This window comes from Sinocyclocheilus grahami, unplaced genomic scaffold, assembly GCF_001515645.1.
Source record: "Sinocyclocheilus grahami isolate Dianchi unplaced genomic scaffold, SAMN03320097.WGS_v1.1 scaffold275.1, whole genome shotgun sequence".
Lineage (NCBI taxonomy): Eukaryota > Metazoa > Chordata > Actinopteri > Cypriniformes > Cyprinidae > Sinocyclocheilus > Sinocyclocheilus grahami.
Genome location: NW_015505454.1, coordinates 169,726 through 192,389, shown reverse-complemented (window position 1 = coordinate 192,389; position 22,664 = coordinate 169,726). Strand labels below are relative to the sequence as shown.

At 37.3% G+C, this 22,664-nt stretch overlaps 2 protein-coding genes across 5 annotated transcripts in view; both read right to left on the bottom strand.

Moving 5' to 3' along the window:
* mfsd3 (major facilitator superfamily domain containing 3) overlaps positions 1–11,545 on the bottom strand; it is a 20,699-nt gene extending 9,154 nt beyond the window's left edge. For 2 of the 4 annotated variants that reach the window (XM_016291647.1, XM_016291644.1), the window contains exons 1-4: positions 11,409–11,544; positions 9,636–10,368; positions 3,072–3,219; positions 243–343 (exon numbers count right to left, since the gene is read on the bottom strand). In XM_016291647.1, coding sequence (XP_016147133.1) covers positions 243–343; positions 3,072–3,219; positions 9,636–10,326 — 940 coding nt within the window. In that variant the 5' untranslated portion in view covers positions 10,327–10,368; positions 11,409–11,544. Of the gene's footprint in view, positions 1–242; positions 344–3,071; positions 3,220–9,635; positions 10,369–11,408 lie in introns of all 4 variants that reach the window. The other 2 variants (XM_016291645.1, XM_016291646.1) reach the window with 2 other exon arrangements.
* A 1,736-nt stretch (positions 11,546–13,281) lies between these two features.
* Positions 13,282–16,612, bottom strand: anxa1a (annexin A1a). The gene is made up of 13 exons (XM_016291648.1): positions 16,516–16,612; positions 16,075–16,177; positions 15,732–15,816; positions 15,538–15,632; positions 15,339–15,452; positions 15,174–15,264; positions 14,797–14,876; positions 14,574–14,630; positions 14,403–14,496; positions 14,210–14,305; positions 13,845–13,903; positions 13,602–13,724; positions 13,282–13,473 (listed from the first exon to the last, which is right to left on the bottom strand). The coding sequence occupies exons 2-13, from the start codon at positions 16,147–16,149 to the stop codon at positions 13,420–13,422; spliced, it is 1,023 nt and encodes a 340-aa protein (XP_016147134.1). The 5' UTR covers positions 16,150–16,177; positions 16,516–16,612; the 3' UTR covers positions 13,282–13,419.
* Between the last annotated feature and the right edge of the window lie 6,052 nt (positions 16,613–22,664).

Here is a 22,664-nt window from a genome sequence, read left to right as displayed (position 1 = left end):
TATATATATATATATATATATATATATATATATATATATATATATATACATATGTACAGGTGAGCTATCTGGCTCTTACGAACAAACTGTACCCACAAGACAGGCAGTAATAAATGCATTAAAGCATAAAGATGAGCAGCACCTTATTGAATCGCAAAATAAAATAAATCTGCACAAATACCAATGTTGGTAAAATACCATGTTTGTATACTTTAGTGTGTACAAGTATGTACATTTCTCACCTTTCATCAAGGGCGAGGGCTCTAGCACTACGAGAAGTGAGCTCTGGAAGACCATGCTGACAGTCCGCATCATAAACACACGTCTCATTAGCATGCCAATACTGAGGACATAAAAGAGAGAAAGTTCAGTTATGTTATCTCAAACTCCACAAATATGCAATATGTCATGTCATGTCATGTCATGTCATGTAATATACACCACAGTTCAATTTTGTTTTAAGAAATTAATACTATTATTTGTTGGGGACACATAAAATGAATCCAAAGTGAGAGGGAAAGACATTTATAATTTTACAAAAATATACACCACAGTTCAATTTTGTTTTAAGAAATTAATACTATTATTTGTTGGGGACACATTAAATGAATCCAAAGTGAGAGGGAAAGACATTTATAATTTTACAAATAAAAAAAACTATGTTTTACTGTATAAATTAGTTTCTATTTTCTATTTATTAAAAATTCTGAAAAAAAAGTACAACAAAAACATGAAGCAGTTTTCAACAATGATAATAATAAGAAATGTTTCTTAAGCACCAAATCAGCACTAAAGACTGGAGTAATGCCTGCTGAAAATTCAGCCTTGCCAGCACAGAAATAAATGACATTTTAAAATATATTTAAATACAAAACAGTAATTATACATTATACATTTCTGCACAAATAAATGCAGTCTTGGTGAGCATTATTTCTTACCAACCCCCAAATTTTTAATGGTTGTGCAATGTAATAGAACATCAACAAGACAAAATATATTTTATTACAGCAAACTAAAGGCTATTAATTTACAGATCAGTCATCGTAGGACATTAATGAGGGTCAAAAACACAGGACTGCCACAATGAGACAGAAAAACACTCCTGTTTACATGCTTACAAGCAGTGCGTTTGCTTACACACTTTAATTGATTCTCAATTAACAGTTAAAAATCTCTCAGGGGAACTTCCTTCACAACATAATCAATAGCGCGCCAAGATCCACAGCCACGGGCTGATTAACCCCCTGCTAATTAGTGACCATCACACACCTCAATTTCTCCCAGCTCCAATCAGAACATCCGGAGGGCCCTGTCAATCAATCACAGAGTCTGGAGTCACGGCTTCTACGATGCTGCTTTTCACATCTAATATTTTTAATCAGTAATGCATAACGGTTGCATAAATATTAGTTTGACTCTTCCTTAAGGTTGTAAAAATTGTGTCTTCATATAAACGTCCTTTCCATGTGAGTAGACTCTGAGGCCTCTGACAGAGAAAGCGAGTCGAGAAAGAGAGAAGGAGATGCGGGTAAAGGTCAACTGGACTTTAAGAGAAGAGTAAGGAATCGTCTGTCATCTTAAACCATCCTTTTAGATCTAGATGAACCCAGTCAACAACAGCAGCCGGTCAGACAGAAAGCCAATCTGCCATCATTCTCATGCAAACACCCTCCCTGCATCCACTCAATAACACTCTTTCATATTTCACTCAGATGAGAGGAGAGAGAAAGAGAGCTGTAAGAAAGACAGACAGTCTTAAAGAGGAAAACGAGCAAGTCAGAGAGCGAGAGAGAAGGGTGCGAGAGATCGAAAACGAGTCTAAAACAGGCGTATCACACGAGCAGTTTGCCCGATAAGATTCGTACTCTCAGATTGCTGATGGCGATCAGTGTATGGGGGTCAGTTTTTGGCCACTCAAGCGTTTCAGATGGGGCCGGGATAAGTGTCCAAATTAGCTTTTAGTGGCCCTGAACAGACAACGGCAGAAACCCAATCTGTGGGAAGCAAGGCCTGAATGCACGACTGTGTCGAATGAACGATCCCCCTGCGTGTGAAACTTTACATTCCTCCCCATTCACTGACACTGCCTTTAGCGTAGAGAGGGAGAGAGAGACCAAAAGAGAGGAGAAAAAAAAGATGAAGGTACCAGAGAGAGAGGGAGAGGTTACTGAGAAAGGGAAAGAAAGAGAGTGAGAGAAAGAGAGGTAAGAAAATTTGAGCAGATATTTAACTTTTAGAACTGCACATCTGTCCCACTCACCTGGTATTTTGAAGGCACGTACATTAATGCAAGAATTTATGCATTGCTTAAACAGTACAAGTTGTGATTGTTTGGATATTTGCTCAGACGTAAATTTAGAAACCAGACCTCTCGATTAATTCTGGGTTAGAAAAGATTGTTTGTATTCAAATTATCTTTAAAATGAAATAGGCTATCTTTATAAAAAAAATCAACCTTATTATGGAAAATGCAAAATGTTAATTTGTTAATCAATGTTAATTCTGATTTGCGGCTCAATAAATATTTCTTGTTAGGCAATATAATAAGAAAAAATATGCAAATAACAAGAAAAAATATTTCTGCACTGTGCAAATAGCGATAGAGGCTATTATATCAGCAACAAGTATATCTCTATTCAAGCAGTCCAACCTTATGCATCCTGGAGGCCTTTCAGCTCACACCTGAACCTGTTTTACTCTCAGCTCCCACAAAAGGCTGTGTTTACTTCCATTACTATCTCTCTTTCTATCTCTCACACACACTCTCTATCGCTGTCTCTCTCCTTCTTTCGCGCCTGGGGCCGAGATGGGTGGAGAGATATAGTGAGAAAACACTGCGAAAAAGAAAAGGGCCGCGTTTCTTTCACAGAGAGATGGTGGGCTACAGAAACCGATAAAGCGAGAGGGGGCATAGAAAAAGGTGTAAGGAGAAATCCAAAGAACAAAGTCTTCCAACACCATTCCTGCAACATTAATGGCAAAGCGTGACTTGGCTGGAAACGGTGTTGCAGCTAGAACGGACTCAGTTTCACCATCATTTTATTACTGAAAAAACAAAACACACTCCCTACCTGTACTGAGAGAGTAAGAAACCCCCGACTGATGAGCCACAGATGGAAAAAGCCATGGCAACCACCCCATTCCACAACCCAAGCTCTCTGGCCGTCATGTGGTGGTCCAGCAGGAAGAGAGGAAACATGGTGATAGCCCCCTGTTCACCTGTTCAGAAAATATAAGGTTACATCAGCACTATACACACACAGTTCAACGATTGTAAACGCTCTTTCAGATAGAGAGAACAAGAAGACCAAGAAAACTGAGCGGATTATTGAAAATGTGCTGGATTCTTATCACATTGCATCAGACTTTTCTCAAAACTGGTGTTAAACTCCCGATAATATCCACAGATCACAACACAAACTCAGTCAAAACAAAACACTTGTTATCTGAGAATGGAAAAAAGTGATAACCTGAGCAGAGGCCACATTTTTCACACTTGAGTCCTTGCCTTCCAGTCACTTTTTTTCTGAGCGTTTGTCACATAAACCTAGACAAATGTGACAAAAACAAAAGCTGCCAGTGAAAATGCTGCCTCTACACTGCGCAGAGTCCTGCGTCGCTGCATGCTAGCGGGTGCACAGAGGCCTTGGTAACCCGCCGCCGTGTATTATTTAACGGCATTGTCATTATTTATGGAGTCTGCCTTCAGTTCGACAGCGAGACAGCCCGCTGACTGACAGCTCTGAGACCGCCGTCAAAAAGAAACTGCGCTTCCGGGGTTCCCGGGATGAAACCGGTGAGAAACAAAAACAGAAAATCAAATCAAAAATCAGACACTTCTGTCGGAGTTCTGCTACGGTCGCTGACAGCGCCACGTGAGCGCTTTGACATCGCTTTCTTTGTAGGGGATTGAGTCTGACAGTCTAACTAAATTTGTAAAGGATGTTGTAAAGTCTGTAATGTGGTGGCAACAACGAACAATGTGACTCGTTTTTCACATTCAGCGCATCTTTTCTTCATATAAGGCAGCTATGCCACTTAGGTCCAGTGTGTTCCAAGTAATAAGGATGCTGTTTTATATAAGGATGAACACATATGAGCCAGTCACTTTCACTTTGCAGTTTGTACAAAGAGCATTAAAAACTGATTTGACTAATGTCAAAATAGTCAATTATAGCCTAAAATTTGACACAGTTCCCCAGCATAACCATAACTTACTTGAAGACCATAGAAACCATGGGTAGAACCACAGAGGCCACTCATTACCATACTAAAATCACAGTAACAATGGCTTATAAACTACACTTAAGTGTTATATTAAATATTTTTTAAATAAATAACTATTTAAAAAATAAAAATGTCCTTATTTAATTATCCTTTATATTACAGAAAGACAGTACATGGATTTCCACTAAAATATATTTATATACAATAAATACCGTTGAAAATGTATGTAAAGGGAACACTGCAGAAAAAATTGTGTACATAGTGTCAACATGGAAGTGTAAATATATACAAAACACCAAAGATGATCACTGAACAGCTTAGATGCTGCTGATAGTCTCATATGCGCAGCTAGACATGCGCTTCAGCCTCAGTCTTTTTTTTCTACTACGCTGCCTCAAACTAATTATTTTTTAAGCAGGGATGGAAAACAAACTACAAGGATGCTTATTTATGTCTATAAATAATCTCAGAGCAACAATTGTCCATTTCACATGGGATTTCATTAGACATCCACAAAAACACAGTGGAGGAAAGCAGAAAAGGGGAGGCACTGGGAGGAGAAAGGGGGGAGTGAGAGAGAGAGAGAGAGAGAGAGAGAGAGAGAGAGAGATGCTGTATCAGTTCACCACGGTTAACAACGATAGATAATGGGGAACAGATGAAGACAAAAATGGACAACAGATTCAGGATGAGATGGAACGATTATGACAGCGAATAGGTAATGAACTACACTAGAATTGTGTGGTAGTGATTGAGAAGTTCACCGGATGCAAGATTTGAAACTCATTTTAAGTTACTGCCATTGCAATTCCTAAAAAAAAATGAAATTCTGTTAGGAATTACTAAAAAAGAATAGTTCAAACTAAAACGAAAACCATCTCGTACTCATTCTCCTGTTGTTCCAAACTGTATGACATTATTTTTTCTGTGAAGCCAAAATGAATATACCAATTATTTACATGCAATTACAATGAATGAGGACAGGAGCTTTCAATTCTCAAAAAGGAAGCACAAGCACCATAAATTATCAGTAGCTCACATGATTTATAATAGTTTGGTGTGATGGACAGACTAAAATGTAAGTGATTTACTGAGACCTTCCCTTCCAGTAAAAAGTGTGAGTGACGTGGCATAATGGTGACCCATACTTGGAAATAGTGCTCTGCATTTAACCCATCCAAAGTGCACACACACAGCAGTGAACACACACACCAGCCATTTATGCTGCGGCGTCCGGGGAGCAGTTGGGGGTTCGGTGCCTTGCTCAAGGGCACCTCAGTCGTGGTATTGAAGGTGGAAGAGAGCGCTGTACATTCACTCCCCCCACCTACAATCCCTGCCGGTACGAGACTCGAACCCACAACCTTTGGGTTACAAGTCCGACTCGCTAACTATTAGGCCACGACTTCCCCATAGGGTGTTAACTGTCAGTGAGCTGAATTCAGCCTGATCCATGAACAAATTGTTTTGTAAATGGGATAAACTGATTCACTGGAAATATATAACTCTAAATAAACTCTAAATAACGCCATTCTCATGAACACCAAAGTTCTCAACGAAGAATTTCAGTGAATAAAGATTTACATTTCAGTCTGCACAATACAGTGGATAAATCAAATGGACTACTTATTTTTAAATCATTTTAAAGCTTGACATCTCCAGTCCTTATTTGTTTTTATTGCATTAAAAAGAACGTCCAGGATATTCTCCAAATATTCATGTTTTGTGTTCCACAGAAAATAGAAAGCCATACAGCTTTGGAGCAACATGAGGATGCAATTCAATGAAACACCACCTCAACTAAACTTCAAAAGTGTTAGAGATGCTGACTAAAACCAGCACTGCGATACATCTCAAAGTCCCCGAGTCTTCAGCATGGGAACAGCCTGAGGAACCTGGGCCCCTCCCAGTTCATGTAGATCACTATGCCGTGTGTATCTGCATCTGTGTGTACTTGAGCAGGTCACACAACTCCATTGTAAAAGCTCCTCAACCAACGACAAGCCCCATACCAAGTCTCTACGGACCTCTGAGGTTAGAATCCGCAAAGGTCTAGGTTATTCCCTTTACATTCTGGGACACAATGACATAATTGTTTGGATGAAACAAAAGCATCGAGAACTATCACTTGCACCGTTAACTATGTGAATGCGAGCGAAGATACAGTGGTATGGATATGGAAAGGAGATGCATCCTATTCAAAGTGTGATGTACTGTAAGCTCACATATCTAAACAGAATGCTTTTTAATGTTCACACCCGAGTTACACAATGGTCCAGACAATGGGGAAACAATGTAGGTCAACTAAAAGACATCACATACTTTACTAATCTTCTTTCTTGGAATTCTGTGTTCTCCATCACTCTCAACTCACGCGTTTTCTCGTCATACCCGATGCCCCCTGCACCCCACCATCTCTCTCGCATAGTTGACCATGTGGTGGGTGTTCATTAATTCATCCCCCCCTGCAGTCCTCTGCGTTCCCTGGCCCCTGCTGTGCGGGACAGAGGGAGGGCAGCATCAGGCGATATACATGTGTGTATGAGTGTGTGTTATGTATATATACAGTTGGAGAAGAAGAGTGAAAGACAGTGAGGCAGAGCAAAAGTGGCTTTCTAGTTTCTACTCCCATAGAGAATCCAACTTTAACCCCCACAAGAACACTCCCGCCTCCAGCTGGACTCTTCCCAGGGAAGCTCCACGTCTGGCCCAATCCCAGCGCCCTCCATCCCACCACTGTCCCCCCCATCACCCTTTATCAACGCTTGGGCTGAGAGAACCTATATCTAACACATTTTAGTAACAACCTGTGATACAATAGAGGCACTAGATAGCATGCAACAATGTTGTGATTAATTTGTCATCTTAGAAGGACACATTATTCTACAATACAATAAACCTTGTTTTAAAACTATAGTAAATAACAGGGAACTTTAGTTTGTGAATTCCTATGTAATATTTATGATCACATAAAACAAGCAATAAAAGTAAAAACGACCATATAAAGGCATGGTGGATTCTAAGCACATACTAAATATTCTATATTCACTATAACCGTGCGTTAATAGTTTTAAAGTGATTTTATTGTTTTGTATTAATATTTATTGATAAACACAGGAAAATCAATACATTTGTTTTGTTTTGTTTTTCAGAAAAAGTACGCTCTCCTAAAAAAACGTACTTAAGTAAATGTAAATGAGAAACAAAACAGCATAAAATATTTACTAGACTTTTTTTCTAGATAATAAATTGTGAATTCTTCTTGAACGTTTATTCTCTTATCCCACTGGTAAATAGTTTTTTGTTGTTTTTGGCTTTTAGCATAAACTGCACAAAGTATTGTTAGATTTATGCAAAAATGTTTAATGAGTTTTTTTAAACAAAGTTTTTTTTGTCAATGGAAAAATAAACTTAATACAGGACATATTCTCTGAAACAAGTTCTAATATCTTATGCAAATTAGTTTCAAGTGAATGAATATTATTTTAAAAATGTTTATATATCTTTACTGAAAAGTAAGACACAAATACTGTTTAAGAAAATTATTAAGTTTTGCAATGTTCACTTTTAAGATGTTAGTGCATTAGTAAACTAGTTTGTGTCATCCGAAGTGCTGTTTAATAGTGATTATGATGATGATCGGGGGAGAAACCTTAAGACAGATTAAGAGGGGGGCTACCGCTTGTCCTGTCTGCTGAAGCTCATCCGATTACAGTGCCACCTCTCTCTCTTTGCCAGAGACACATACACATAACACACAAAGCTTGGTTTTCTGATTAAATTGTTCTGAACAAAATATTACACTCAAATGAAGCACAAATTAATACACTGACATAAGCAGTGCAGCACATATTTCTAAATTCAGTTTTCAATGAAAATACCACAGACACAAAGAGACTCTAATCCAGACATAATCCCCTTCTGGTGCCAAACACAACATTCAGCTCATTGAAAGTGATTTATTAGCTGCTATGTATGTATATTCCTGATTCAGATCATGTCACAGAAGGTAGGTTTGTGGTCAAACGCTGGTGCAAAGTTAAATGAAAGATTTCAATAGCAGTACAGACATTCTGAACTGAACTGGGTAACCAAACTGTGTATAATTTCCTGATGTTTAGAGGCTTCAGAGCCATTGAGAATAAGATGACAGTAAGCATGGAAAAGGCCAAGCCTGCCATCTTGTGGACAAACACACTACCATGACTTCGTTTCAAGTTCATGGTCAGTCATGGTAATGAATGAAATAACTGGAGGGAAAAAATGTACAAACATTTATAATTTTCACATCACCTCACTATTGTGATATTGTATAAAAATGTCACTTTCCTGGTAAATAACATAAGGAATTACTGTACACTTGCTTATAGTTGTCAGAGCACAGAAATAATTTTTAACATTTACATTTTTTATTATATACATTTAAAATATATTCTGTACACACACATAATATTTTTAAAATAATAATACATTTAAAAGAATTACACATTTTAATAAAGAAAGTGACTCATTTATTTGTACAATCAGAATAGTGGGGCAGAAGGAAAGCAAGAATGCATTATGAATTTATTAATTTTGCTGTTCTGTCTGGTGATGTAGAAATGACACTTCTTTTTTTTTTTTACTGTATGAATATAGTCAGTTCAGTACTCTACAATAGGCGTGTTTCAACTTATTCAGCAAATTAGAGGGAAATGTAAATGTATTTTAAAGGAACACTCCACTATTTTTGAAAATAGGCTCATCTTTTTTTTTTTTACTGTATGAATATAGTCAGTTCAGTACTCTACAATAGGCGTGTTTCAACTTATTCAGCAAATTAGAGGGAAATGTAAATGTACTTTAAAGGAACACTCCACTATTTTTGAAAATAGGCTCATTTTCAAACTCCCCTAGAGTTAAACAGTTGAGTTTTACCATTTTCGAATCCATTCAGCTGATATCCGGGTCTGGCGGTAGCACTTTTAGCTGTAGCTTAGCATAGATCATTGAATCCGATTAGACCGTTAGCATCCTTGAACTATACTCTCATTCCGGCGTAATAATCAAGGAACTTTGCTGCCGTACCTAGAAAATTGCAACTTTTCATTTTCCGTCGGTCTTAGTACATGATTTAACTACAGAAGAGTCAAGTTTTAAATAGGAAAAATATAGAAACTCTTCGGTCATTTTTGAGCGAGATGCTAACGGTCTAATCAGATTCAATTATCTATGCTAAGCTACAGCTAAAAGTGCTACCGCCAGACCCGGAGATCGGCTGAATGGATTCGAAAACGGTAAAACTCAACTGTTTAACTCTAGGAGAGTTGGAAAATGAGCCTATTTTCAAAATCAGTGGAGTGTTCCTTTAAGATCTCCAAATCATTTAACTCAATCGATCTTATGTTGAATTACGACAAATATCTTACCTAGCTTGTATGTGAAAACGTAGAACATCATCCATGGCGTTCCTGGCACAGACAAGAGCTTCCTCCACACCTTCCAGGGTTGCATCACATCCTTTGACCCTCTCCGTCCTTCTCCCTGTCCCCACACCGACTCTCCATCCAACACCGGAGCACCCCACACGAACAGAGCAACACCACCGTAAACACAGGCCAGCAGTGCGAACATCCAGCCCCAGCCTGCAACATCAATCACAGCCAGGAGCCCCCCTCCAGCAAACACAGAGCCAGCTTTATACCCCACCACCTGCACAGTGTTTCCCAGACCCAGCTCCCCCTGCCCCCTGAGCAGCCGCACGGCCACTCCGTCCGCCGCAATGTCCTGCACTGATGCCAGCACGTTCATAGCGAGCAGAGAGCCCACTACGCCCATGTACTGAACATCAGGTGAGATTGTAGCGCTCACCAAACAGGTGAGAGCCAGACCAGCCACTGTGCCCACTAACCAGCAGCGCTTGGTGCCAGTCCGGTCCACCAGAGGGGCCCAGATTACCTTGAGCACCCAGGGGAAATAGAGGATTTTGGTGAGGCTGATGCGGGTGAGGGAGTGGCTGGCACCGCGCAGGTACACCGGGAGCAAAGAAGACTGCAGGCCATACGGAATGCCCTGGATGAAGTAAAGGAGACCCAGGAACACCAGTTTGTCGTTCATCATTGAGAAAGGCGGGTTTGGGGAGCCTCAGCTCATGGTTGTACTCTGTAAGCAACACAAGTATAGTGTTTGACATAGTGTTTGACATGGACTTGTCATAATGGTTTCTATTCAAGACAAGACATCACAACGAAATACAGTGACATTTTTAACTATTATATAACATCATACTTTCTCAGTTGACTGATTACAGTACATTAAAACAATTGTATTACAAGTTTTCTGACATGTTATGATGTTTAAACAATCTTATCTAATTAAATGTGCACACATTTGCATAGATTTCTAGAACAGAATAAAGCCAGGTTTTCAAAGATCCTCCTTTCATTTTGTTGACATATTAGAGTTAAGGGTTTTTATAAAGGATACTTGTTGGGGTGTCTTTTTTTTAATCACTCCATGAATCAGGAGATATTGTCAACACCCAGAAACAAATAAACATCCTTAAAAAATGACAGGAATAAAACTGGAAAGTTTGATGTACAGAAGTACTATTGAATGGAATATATCTGACAATTTCTTTCTCTTATTTCTCCATGAGAAAAAAAAACTCACTTTGAGAAAATGCCTTTTAAATATATTGTATTTGAAATCAGATGCAAATAGATGTGTCATAAAATAAAACGTGTAATAAAATAAACATATCTATCTTGGGTGTTTGAAAGAAGACATGTTATGGAATCAAAATAGACCAAAATCTTTAACTGACAAGTGTATGAAAAAAACAATGGTTTTGCCAGTAGTGTCTTACCTTAAAAACACAAACTAGCATTGCAAAGAGTGCTGAGTGGTTCATTCATTCATAGCACAGTGTCATTCATTCATGAGTCATGACAGCTGGATTTAACTGATATAACTAATGCAAGTCTCATTAGATACGTTTCATATACATTCTGCAAACTGCTAGACACTAACATATAAATATTAGAGAATTAAATATTCAAGAACGATTTCATTTACAGTCATAAACAGTCCATTCTGTCACAACATGTTTTACTTGAGGGAGACTTACAATTAGGATTAAGAACAACAGAAACTATGTATATTGAAATGCACAAATAATACAATTGAAGTACAGCAAATACCTTACTGTATCTACAGGTAAATGTCTCCTTCACCCGCTGTGCTCTATGCAGCATAACCTCTATTTTCCAATCCTCGGTACTTCCGCGGGAGCGCTTGACGTAACGCACTCTTTCAACCAATCACCATACAGTCCTCGAGAGCGCCGCTCACAGCCTCGGTACTCAACAGCGCCACCCGTCATAACAACGGTACTGCAGCGTGGGGCAGGAATGACAGCAAGTCTAGGCCACGGAGTAAGCGATGTAAAGATATCATGCCCTCACTCTTAAATCTCCCACTTTATCTCTTTTCCTACCACTCCCATTGTTCCAGTCAAACATGTTTCTGACAAACAGTCCAAGTCGTAATTTGTCTTCTGTCATCCGGAATATTTTGTGGTAAATGTTTGTATACACTGCAGGTAAGTGTATAAACCCTGTTACAGGGTAATTAATTTTTTTAATTAGTTATCAATGGATTTCCTTGATAAACATAAAGGCATCTTTATTCAAAAGAAATATAGCTTGTACTTGAATCAAATGGTCATTATGATATGACTTACATTTGCAATTAATCGTTTTTTACAATTCATATTTATTATAAGCCAGCAAACAGGCGAATGTTCACTTAAAAACCAAGAACCTTTATGCACATTTCCCCTTGGTTAATACCTACTCAACAGACGCTTTGTATTTATGACAAGAGTAGTCTCATCACTCTCTAATATAAAAGCCATATCAAATATAAAAATCATAAGATTTTTGAGGACCAATTGGAGTTCCTCAGATTGCCACACTTTGCAGAACCTGCTGGAGCACCCTTTAAAGGCACCTCTCGAAAACTTGAGTTGGTTTACAAATTAGAGCCCAGTGAACAAAACAAGTCCTTCTTTTGTGATTTGAGTTTCCATCCCTTATGTCAGGGGTCACCAGGCTCGGTCCTTGAGGGCCGGTGTCCTGCAGAGTTTAGCTCCAACCCTAATCAAACACACCTGAAGCAGCTAATCAAGCTCTTACTAGGTATACTTGAAAATTCCAGGCAGGTGTGTTGAGCCAAGTTGGAGCTAAATTCTGCAGCACACCGGCCCTCCAGGATCAAGTTTGGTGACCCCTGCCTTATGTGATCCCCTTCATATCTATGACCACAGAGTAGGGATGGGAAGATTCCCCGATTCGCTCGGTGCATCATTGGCATAAAAAGTTAACGATGCGATGCATCGGTTTAAAAAGTGTGCATCGGCTACAAGTTGTCATTTATATCGCGATACATCGTTTCTAACATATTTGCATCGGTAAAAACCGATTCATTTATATATAATTACTAGTGGATGCACTATACTTTTATTATTTAGAAAGTGACCAATAATCTGTGACCAATATTAAAAGATCACATTTTTATATGTAGATTGACTAATGACTATGATTGACGTGACTAAGCTTGATCTAGGCCTATGTTAAATTTGCTTTATGGAACCAAATCATTTGACAATGAGTCAGACTAACTGAAATAAGCCTGGCTTATTTGGTTAACTTGTTTAGTGAAACAGGCCTCAAGGCATGAAAAGTTATCATATTTTCTCCATTGCATCGTATTGCATCGAATCGCATTGTGTCGAATCGAAATCAGATCGCACTGCATCGTAATAGGGGTGAATCGTATCGCATCGGTAGCTGCTTCATATGTACCTTTAATGTATCGTATCGTTGGCTATGCATCGAGATGCGTATCATATTGGCCTGAGTCATGAGATGCACATTCCTACCACAGAGTCATTAAACTTCCATTTTGTGCATGCTTTTGTTTGTTTTTTCAGAGTCAACGTGACTTTAAAAATGAATAAATACACCATTCATAACACGCCACTTAGAAGCTTTGCATGAATTTACAGACATATACATTTAGTCAAGTTTTATTTATCAAAAATGTTTCTCATTCTACTACAGTTGTTTATATGAGGTGTTTAATTCATATATTGATAGCTAGTGGTATGCTGGTGGGTCTTCATCTGTATACATTCATTAGTGACACCAATTAATTGCCACACAAGGCTAGCAGGATTGTCTCGTAGTCTCCTTTGGTGTCATCCTAAAACAAACAAAACACAATCTTTAACAACTGAATCTATACAGTATAACATTTATTCATTTTTGATTAATTTACTGAATAGTGTAATGATGACCATATTTAAAATGTGCTAAATGAGATTTATTTACCTGGATGTCCTGGTAGAGGCTCTTGCCAAACTTACTCTGGTACTCTTGCTTGATTTTGGCCAAGTCAATCTCAGAACGGCTCACCAATATTCTGGTCAAGATCTTGCCTTTATAACCAGAGCCCTGTGAAAACACAAAATCACACTGAGTGGTTCTTTTCGTTTTTAACCGTGATATATTTAAAACGGCTGTAATGTCATTTTAAATGTTACATGGATCTATTAGATTGCCAGTTACACTTGCCTTCATTGCCTGGTTTAGTTTTTCAACAAAGAAAGCAGGTTTGTTTCCAGCACATTTCACTGTTGAAAAGATGTGTCACATATTTATTTTGAAAATGGCATTCAAAGACCAGCTTCTGTTTCATTGCTCAAAGCTTAAAATAACATTCTTGTCATATTATTGCATGCAGTAGAAAGAAAGATTAAAACAGCATTCTTGTTATACTGTAAGAAAGTAATTCAAGTCTTAAAAGGTATGGTACATCTAAGAGAGCATCTGCAGCAATTCAAAGAAACGTTTGCGGTGAACTTATTGCATGTCATACCATTTTAAAATGCAGCATGTAATGCAATAGACAGACAGATAAAAAGGGTTCAGTGTCTCACCAACAGAAATCAAGCAGTTCTCAATATCACCCTTCAACTCCAGATCAATGGCTTTTGCGACATCCACCTTACTGTACTTGGAGTACAGCTGAAAAACTAAATAAAGAAAAGGTTATGACTAAAGTGGATTAGAAGAAAGTGTACTACTTATTTTGAAAACAGGGATGTTTTGTGTGGAGGAAGTCAACCATACCTTTCCTCAGGTGACACGCATTCCTTGAAGTGAGGATGTCAATGAATACGCCACAATCTGTGCCTTTTCTTTTCTCTCCTGCCTCATACAAGGCCTACAGGCAGAATCAGAGGTCAAAAGGACATATACACACAATGACCCACCACATACTCACAATGCACGGTTAATTACCCTGGCATCTTTGTCAGCCAAGTCCTCTTGCACAATCTTGTCTTCACTTCTGGTAGCCTGTGAATTCAAATAAAAAGTTTAACAATGAGCAAAAGCATTTTGTGCCAATTCAAGTCACAAATCACTCTCCTAGTAAGTTGAATTAGACGTGTGAGATAAGACATCCAAAACATGATGTACTGGGAGGGGCAGAATTGAGAAACACTATATGAGCAAAGCCAACCTTGCAGAGGGAAAGCAGGGCATTCCTGAAATCTCCACCTGTCTCAGACTTGATCTCCGCCTCTAGATCCTTCTTATATTCTATAAATACAAGTCATACATTCAGTTTTTATATATACTGCATTCACATACGTACCATAAACCACGAGTGTCCAATCCTGCTCTTGGGGGGCCAGTATCCTACAGATTTTAGTTTAAACCCTAATTAAACACACCTAAACCAGCCAAGCAAGATCTTCAGGATTACTAGAAACTTCCAGGCAGGTGTATTAAAGCATGAAAGGGCTAAACTCTGTTGGCCCTACAGAAGCAAGATTGGACACTCATGCCATAAACATATTTAAAGGATAACCGGATGATAACTAGCACTAATGTTACCTTGTTTGAAAACCTGTTTAATCTCTCGGATCTCTTTATTGGTCCTGGAGGCCAAGATCTCAACAAGTGTATCTTCATCTGTACCCAAACCCTGAAGAGAAAAAGACTTTAAGTTATGCAGCCCATGTCAAATCTTCTATATCAACAGGCTGAAAATAATCTTACCTTCATGGCACTTTTGAGCAGAAAGGAATCATATTGAGCTGGAGTCATCAACAAGCCCAGAACCACTTCTTCCAGCTCACCTTTAAGAGCAGCTTTCAGCGCTACATCCAGAGGCTGCACAGAGGAGAAGAAGTGATTTAGGTGAGGGAGGATCCAGACAGTAAAAATGTGTTGATATCAGGTCTAGTGAATGTGATACCTTGCCGTTTACTTGCTGGTAAGCAGCCTTGATTTGCTGGCGCTGGGCATTGCTCCTGCGGACCAGCGTTTCAATGATTGTGGCCTCATCCACACCTGAGAACCGAAACTTTTTTCAACAGAGCAAACAGATGCAGAATGCAAAGATGTAGATGTATTTTATTCATCTTCACTTTTCAGAATTCATATACCTACCTTTTGTCTTGATAGCCTTGTCCAAGACGCCTGCATCCGCAGCTGCATTAAACTGAGCAAAAGGCCTCACTGTGCCCTGCCCCCCCTAAAGACACTAGAGAGCTTATTAAAATCCTTTAAAAATAGCCTACGTATAATCACGAACTGACTTCCAGCAGACCAGTGTAAGAAGTCTATTCAATAAAAAATTCAAGAAGCAAATTTTAGGAAGGAAATAGAAATACTGAAGCTCTTGCCCTTTAACAGGATGAAAGTGACTCAAATGGGGAGTGGAGTACATTCCTGTCACTGACTCATTCAGTCTGGCTCTGCTCAAATTTTCCAGAAAGCTGAATAAACTTACTGTGATGTCTTGTACTGTGTTGTCTTGCATGCCCTGATAGGAAAGCTGCTCAAGAAAATAACCGAGTGTGGACATTTTGGCACCTGGAACTCAACAGCTCAACCTACAATACATGTTGGAATATATTAAAATACACAAAGTAAATCAAAAAGCAGAATCTTTTCAGGAATGAATCATCCAAGTTTTCTAGCCGTTTTAATTCATCTTACAGGAATACATGATTCTCCAAAAGAATCTATAAATTCTTTAAGCAATACTATTGCATAACTTTCAATAGCAACTTTTCTTTTACATTTTTTTTATAATTTGCATTTTTTTCAGTAAACAAACAACGCTGACATAAATATGTAACAATTATATATTTAACCAAAAAAACTGACAGCACTGTCGAGAGTTTAGACAACGTGTAAGAAGTAAAGAAAATCCCAGTTTCCCACTTACCAAGACCGAATGCACAGCAAGCGAGCAGAAGGAGAGTGTTAGCTGTATTTATACTCACAGAACCACACCTAGCAACATCAGCTTAACTTGCGCTATAGCAGGGCGTTGACTCCTTCCCCTATTAAACACCCGCTTCCATGGTACGCAAAAAGAAAAACCGTGGGCTGCACGGTTTTTTCTTTTAAAGGTGCAGTATCAGTAATTTATTTCTTGATAAAAAGAAAATAACTAACATAAAGAAATTAAAGTTTTTTTAAAAAAAAATTAACCCTCTGGTGCTCTTCATCAGAATGGTACGAAACTTGGTTACTTTTATGCCATTTGGAATGTGAACACACACAAAAAAATGGCATGATTCCAGCAGGCTAAAAAAAAAAATCACACTTGGGACTATAACATGGTCACTTTTGACTGTGAAGCACCAGAGGGTTAAATCAAATAACACACAAGAAGAGTCTAGTCATTTCAGTAGCGTAATGAAAGCTGTTTTATTTTACATGATTTGAGTGTCGTCATGAGATCACATGACCATACTTTAAATTAAAAGGAAATAAATGCTCACCATAATGATTACAACAATATTACATTTACTGGTCATACTATACAGAATTAGCAACCCATACACACTCCAGGTGAATTATGTAACAGATATGGTTATTAGACAATGTATGATCACCAGTGTTGGGCTAGTTACTAGTTAGAATGTAATATATTACTCATTACTAGTTACTCCTTTCAAAAGTAATAGTGTTACTTTACTTCTGTCAGGACCACTATCGTCAAAATGATAGATACTTAGCATAAAGTTTGGTTTGGCGGTATGGTTCTGTTCTGGGCAAAAAACCTCCCTGCCCATCCATGCAGCCTGTCATGAATGAGCAGGGAGAGCAGCAATAATAACCCCCCCAGGGTTAACAGAACAGAACAAGGCAGATATCATTAATGTACTCAATGATATTTAAGTGTAACACTTTATTCAAGATAAAGGAGTCTGATTAGCAAGGAATATCAGAAAGCTAAGTCCTGACTGTGGCAAAAGGTGGAGCTGGGGATGGAGGAGGGTAATTTGCTCCGAAGCAAGCTGAAAAGCTGCTGAATAATACTGAATACAGCTTATATAGGAATGCCGCAATAGGTGTCGTATTCCTATAGGTAGATGTGATCAGCTGATGCAAGCTTGACTCACGTGACCTGCCAGAACTAACGCTAAAGCTTAATTTATTACTTTCTGGCAACAGTAATTAGTTACACTGCTAGTTACATTACTTTTTTCTTCACGCCCCACAGTTGTAACTGTGTATCTTCCACATAAACTTCTTCTTACAACATATTTCTGCCTCATCATTTGACCAAAATCCACATTGGATCGCAGTCAGAAGTTATTACAAACACTCAGTAGTGATTGATAGTGACATTCAAGTAGAAGTGTTGTATTAATCTCATTAATTGTCATGTGTAGCTTGAAGCTAATTGTAATTTCTCTGTTACCCATATACGATTATATTTCATTATGTATTTAATCAAATCACATACGTTTGTAAGAAACTGATTAATTTTCCTAAAAGATTTTTAATTATAGTAATATAATGTACCGCATGCTGATCATCAGAGGGATGTGGGTGGGACTCTGATGTAATGCCGGAGTAAAGTAAAGCCACAACTTACACAACAGTGTTCAGATCATCTTTTTTTCCTGACAAAATCAATATAATGCAACATTTCTATCTTCTTAACGTAAGCTTTTCCATATTCCAAGCTTGCCTGCTGCATTGGGGACATCACATGGATGTGTAAGTCGTGAAAATTATGAAAATAAATCTAGGAATGATTTGATTATTGGATTTTAAATCAGTGGGTTGAGGCATCATAAGTAACTAAACTGTTTTATGGATGGTAACTGTAATATTATTACTGAAATCTTATTAGTAATTAGTTACACTAGTAGTTACTGCAAAAAGTAATGGTAACACTTTAGAATAGGGAACACTTATTCACTATTAACTACGAATTTTCCCTAAATAAATTCATAATTTGCTGCTTATTAATAGTAAGGTTAAGTTTAGGTATTGGGTAGGATTAGGGATGTAGAATAAGGTCATGTAGAATAAGTCATTAATATGTGCTTAATTACTACTAATAAATGGCTAATATTCTAGTAATATGCATACTAATAAGTAACTAGTTAAGAGACCCTAAAATAAAGTGTTACCAAAGTAATATTATTACAGTAACTAAGTTACTAGTAACTAGTTACTGCCCATCACTGATGATCACATGGGCCAACTCACTTCAAATTTATCATTATTTAGGGAACTTAGGAGGCATAGGCCTATATTGTTTTCCACTGGCATGGCAGCCAGCTTGAATAGTAACAACAGACAGCCATTGTCTTAGCTCATGCAACACTTGAACCTGAAATTATGTGCAGAGAGTCAGAGAGTCGTCAAATTCAAGGCATGTCTGTTGAGTTTGTTTTCTAAGCTGTTTAATAGCAGGCTAGTTAAAAATAGTGCAATAGTGCAACAAACCACAATTAAACATTTCTGTGTGCATGCAATAAACAAAGGCTGCAGCTGATTTAGAGTCAGGTGGTTTAAAAAAAACCAGCAAGCTTTATCTTCGAGCAAGCAATACAAAATAAAGTTTAAAAAAATACAAATAAAGTTAATAATGAAGTTTAAAAATAAATACAGAAAATAATAAATAAAGAAAAAAAATTAATTCAGGGCCAAATTGAATTAAAATTGTATTGTATTTGGTTTTTAAATTCCTTTATTCCTTTATTTATTTGACTATTGTTACATTTACTTAATTTTTTGGGCCTCCGTGTTAAACACCTTTTGCGCATAAATGTATTTGTTCCCAGGATGAGATGCTGTTGCCAAAAGTACGCAATGTGAATATTCTGGCTGCAGGCTACATGCCGTCAAGCATGCAAGATGTAGGCCATTTTACGCAATTTTTGCAAGCAAGTTATGTGAAGCTTTTTATGGCTTTCATTCACTAGCATTGTACTGAGAAATTTAATTTTAATAAAATTTAAAAAAAATTTTTTTACCATGGTTAAGAGGATATGATAGCACATTATGTACTGTATTAGATTGAACAACTGGTTAATTAACAGAATTCCTTGGAACAGCCCATTGAAGAACAAAAAGAGACAAGCAATGCTTCCACACCAACCAATTTATGGCAACAACGAGACAACATACCAATCAATTCACATTCCTTAGACAAAAGATTGACTGGTCTACAAAGATACAGCCAGTCTTTGCTGTTTTTTTAATGCAGAGCTGTTGGGAGACGCATTTAGGAACAGGACTGACCTAACACTGTCCAAACAGATCTTGACATGTACTCTGCCTTTTACATTTTTCCTAACACCCTATATTTGATCATGTAAACCTCTAGTGTAAACTAGCCTGTTTCTTTATTTGACATGAACATGCATCTACTATGGAATTTGTGATGTTCAAACATTTCTGCCTAACATCCGCTAGCACAACCAGGTATGTTGATTTAGTTGCTCAATGTCATCTCCATATGTATTCAATTATGATTTCAAACATGTGCGCAACTCAGTGAAATCAACTGGGTTTATTCCAACAAGTGTAGCTCACTTCAGTATAATTTATATTGCAAAAAAAAATTCTACTCCACTGAGTAAGCATATTAAAATGCTGTAATAACTGACAGAAGGATGAACTATACTTTGTTATATTTAGTTTGCCTTCAATAGGACAGGTGACTAAAATGTTACACCAAAAAGAATAAATGCTACAAATAATGATATGTACATTTCCATATAGAAACAGTCTGTACTATATAAAGAACTACATGAATAAATATAACTTGACTTTAATGTAGAATGATTTAATATGATAAAATGCACACAATTTTACTTAAAAAAAGTAAAAAAATTAAATAAAAAAAAGGTTCAGAAGTTAAAAGCACAAATTAGGCAATTTGATTATTTATGTAAGAAATTTATATTAAGTTTAACAAGGCAATGCTTGCATTTATATAGTAAAAAGAGGCATTTTCAGAATTCTCTGCATTATTTTCTTTAATATAATTTATGCGCATATAAGTATACTGTATTTCAGCTGCTATTATTTTACTATATTTAAAAAAAAAATTAAAAATTTTTTTTTACAATGCATGTTGAATGAGAACATGATGTCCAATCATGTGGTTCTCAATTCATGAAAAATTATTAAGGGAAGACAGTAATTCACAAACCTGATGGATGATCACAATGCAGGTTTTCCATTAGCATTGTACTAGAGAGATAGACCTGTCTAGATCTAGTTACAATCTCTATCTCACACATTGGAAACCTGATGACAGTCTGCAGCTTGTGTCGGCCATTCAAGCAAACTAATCCCACCTGAAACCTCATCCACTGAAGTTAATATTTAACAAGCGTTGAGAGTTTGGTTCCTCACAAAAACAAGCATCTTTCCAGTTTTTCTCTATTATGTTTGCCAGCCAGGTCTTCCTGCAACTAACCACAGTCAAGTGTCATCCTGAATCCAGGTAATACCTCTGATTTACTGATTCCTTTAATCTGATTCGTAAAGTCGATAGTGATGATTTCACTGATTATGTTAATGTTTATCTGACTAATTCACCAAAATGTATTCAATGTAATTTGTTTCTGTCTATTATAACCAGAGGTAGCTTTTGTTTATATAGCGAAAAGAGTGTTCACACCCTCACTTAATCCTGGTTAACAAAATGCTATGAAGGTTGATTTTACTGTTCCATTAAATATATATTCAGATAGATGGGGAATATAGAGACTATTTCTAAAATTTGTTGCGAAAAGGCTATTGTTTAAGTTGCATGTACCTTATCGAACAGCATTGCTCAGTTTGCATGTTTGTGTGTGTGAAGGAATCCTGCTGGTGTCATGTACAGCCACGTCTGAGTGTAACCTGCAAACAGTGTTGCAATTTATCATTGTGACATGTTTGCTTTGTATCATTTCCAAACAAAACAGACACACGAACACTCTGGCATCATGTATGTCAATTCTGGAGCAGAAAATGTGTCCATGTCTTTGAACTTTATGGGCAGGAAGTTACGTAACCATACTGTTGCCCCAGCAGCAAAACAACGTAAGTAAATATCACATTCACACAAGTGCCTACTCCTTCCGTTCATCTTAATACATCACTTAAGTTCTGTGTTATCAGACTCTATATATATATCAGTGGTGTGCAGTGGTGTTCTGAAATAAGCAGACAAAGCCTTCACAGTTTTTTTTTTTTAATCAAATGAAAATGTATGCCTCAGTCTGCCACATTTTCTTATGAACTTATGTTCAGCTACTCTTTTTAATAGTTAACTTTTAACTATTTTTTAGTAAAGTAAAGCCACAACTTACACAACAGTGTTCAGATCATCTTTTTTTCCTGACAAAATCAATATAATGCAACATTTCTATCTTCTTAACGTAAGCTTTTCCATATTCCAAGCTTGCCTGCTGCATTGGGGACATCACATGGATGTGTAAGTCGTGAAAATTATGAAAATAAATCTAGGAATGATTTGATTATTGGATTTTAAATCAGTGGGTTGAGGCATCATAAGTAACTAAACTGTTTTATGGATGGTAACTGTAATATTATTACTGAAATCTTATTAGTAATTAGTTACACTAGTAGTTACTGCAAAAAGTAATGGTAACACTTTAGAATAGGGAACACTTATTCACTATTAACTACGAATTTTCCCTAAATAAATTCATAATTTGCTGCTTATTAATAGTAAGGTTAAGTTTAGGTATTGGGTAGGATTAGGGATGTAGAATAAGGTCATGTAGAATAAGTCATTAATATGTGCTTAATTACTACTAATAAATGGCTAATATTCTAGTAATATGCATACTAATAAGTAACTAGTTAAGAGACCCTAAAATAAAGTGTTACCAAAGTAATATTATTACAGTAACTAAGTTACTAGTAACTAGTTACTGCCCATCACTGATGATCACATGGGCCAACTCACTTCAAATTTATCATTATTTAGGGAACTTAGGAGGCATAGGCCTATATTGTTTTCCACTGGCATGGCAGCCAGCTTGAATAGTAACAACAGACAGCCATTGTCTTAGCTCATGCAACACTTGAACCTGAAATTAT

Bases quoted from the DNA above. Each gene is read 5' to 3' on its own strand.
- anxa1a (XM_016291648.1), bottom strand. From the start codon at position 16,149: ATGTCCACACTCGGTTATTTTCTTGAGCAGCTTTCCTATCAGGGCATG. The intron at 14,497-14,573 runs GTAATTAACCGT...TTCTGCCTGTAG, and splicing joins TGGCTGACAAAGATGCCAGG to GCCTTGTATGAGGCAGGAGA. The intron at 14,306-14,402 runs GTATGGTTGACT...TTCTTTATTTAG, and splicing joins TGCGTGTCACCTGAGGAAAG to TTTTTCAGCTGTACTCCAAG.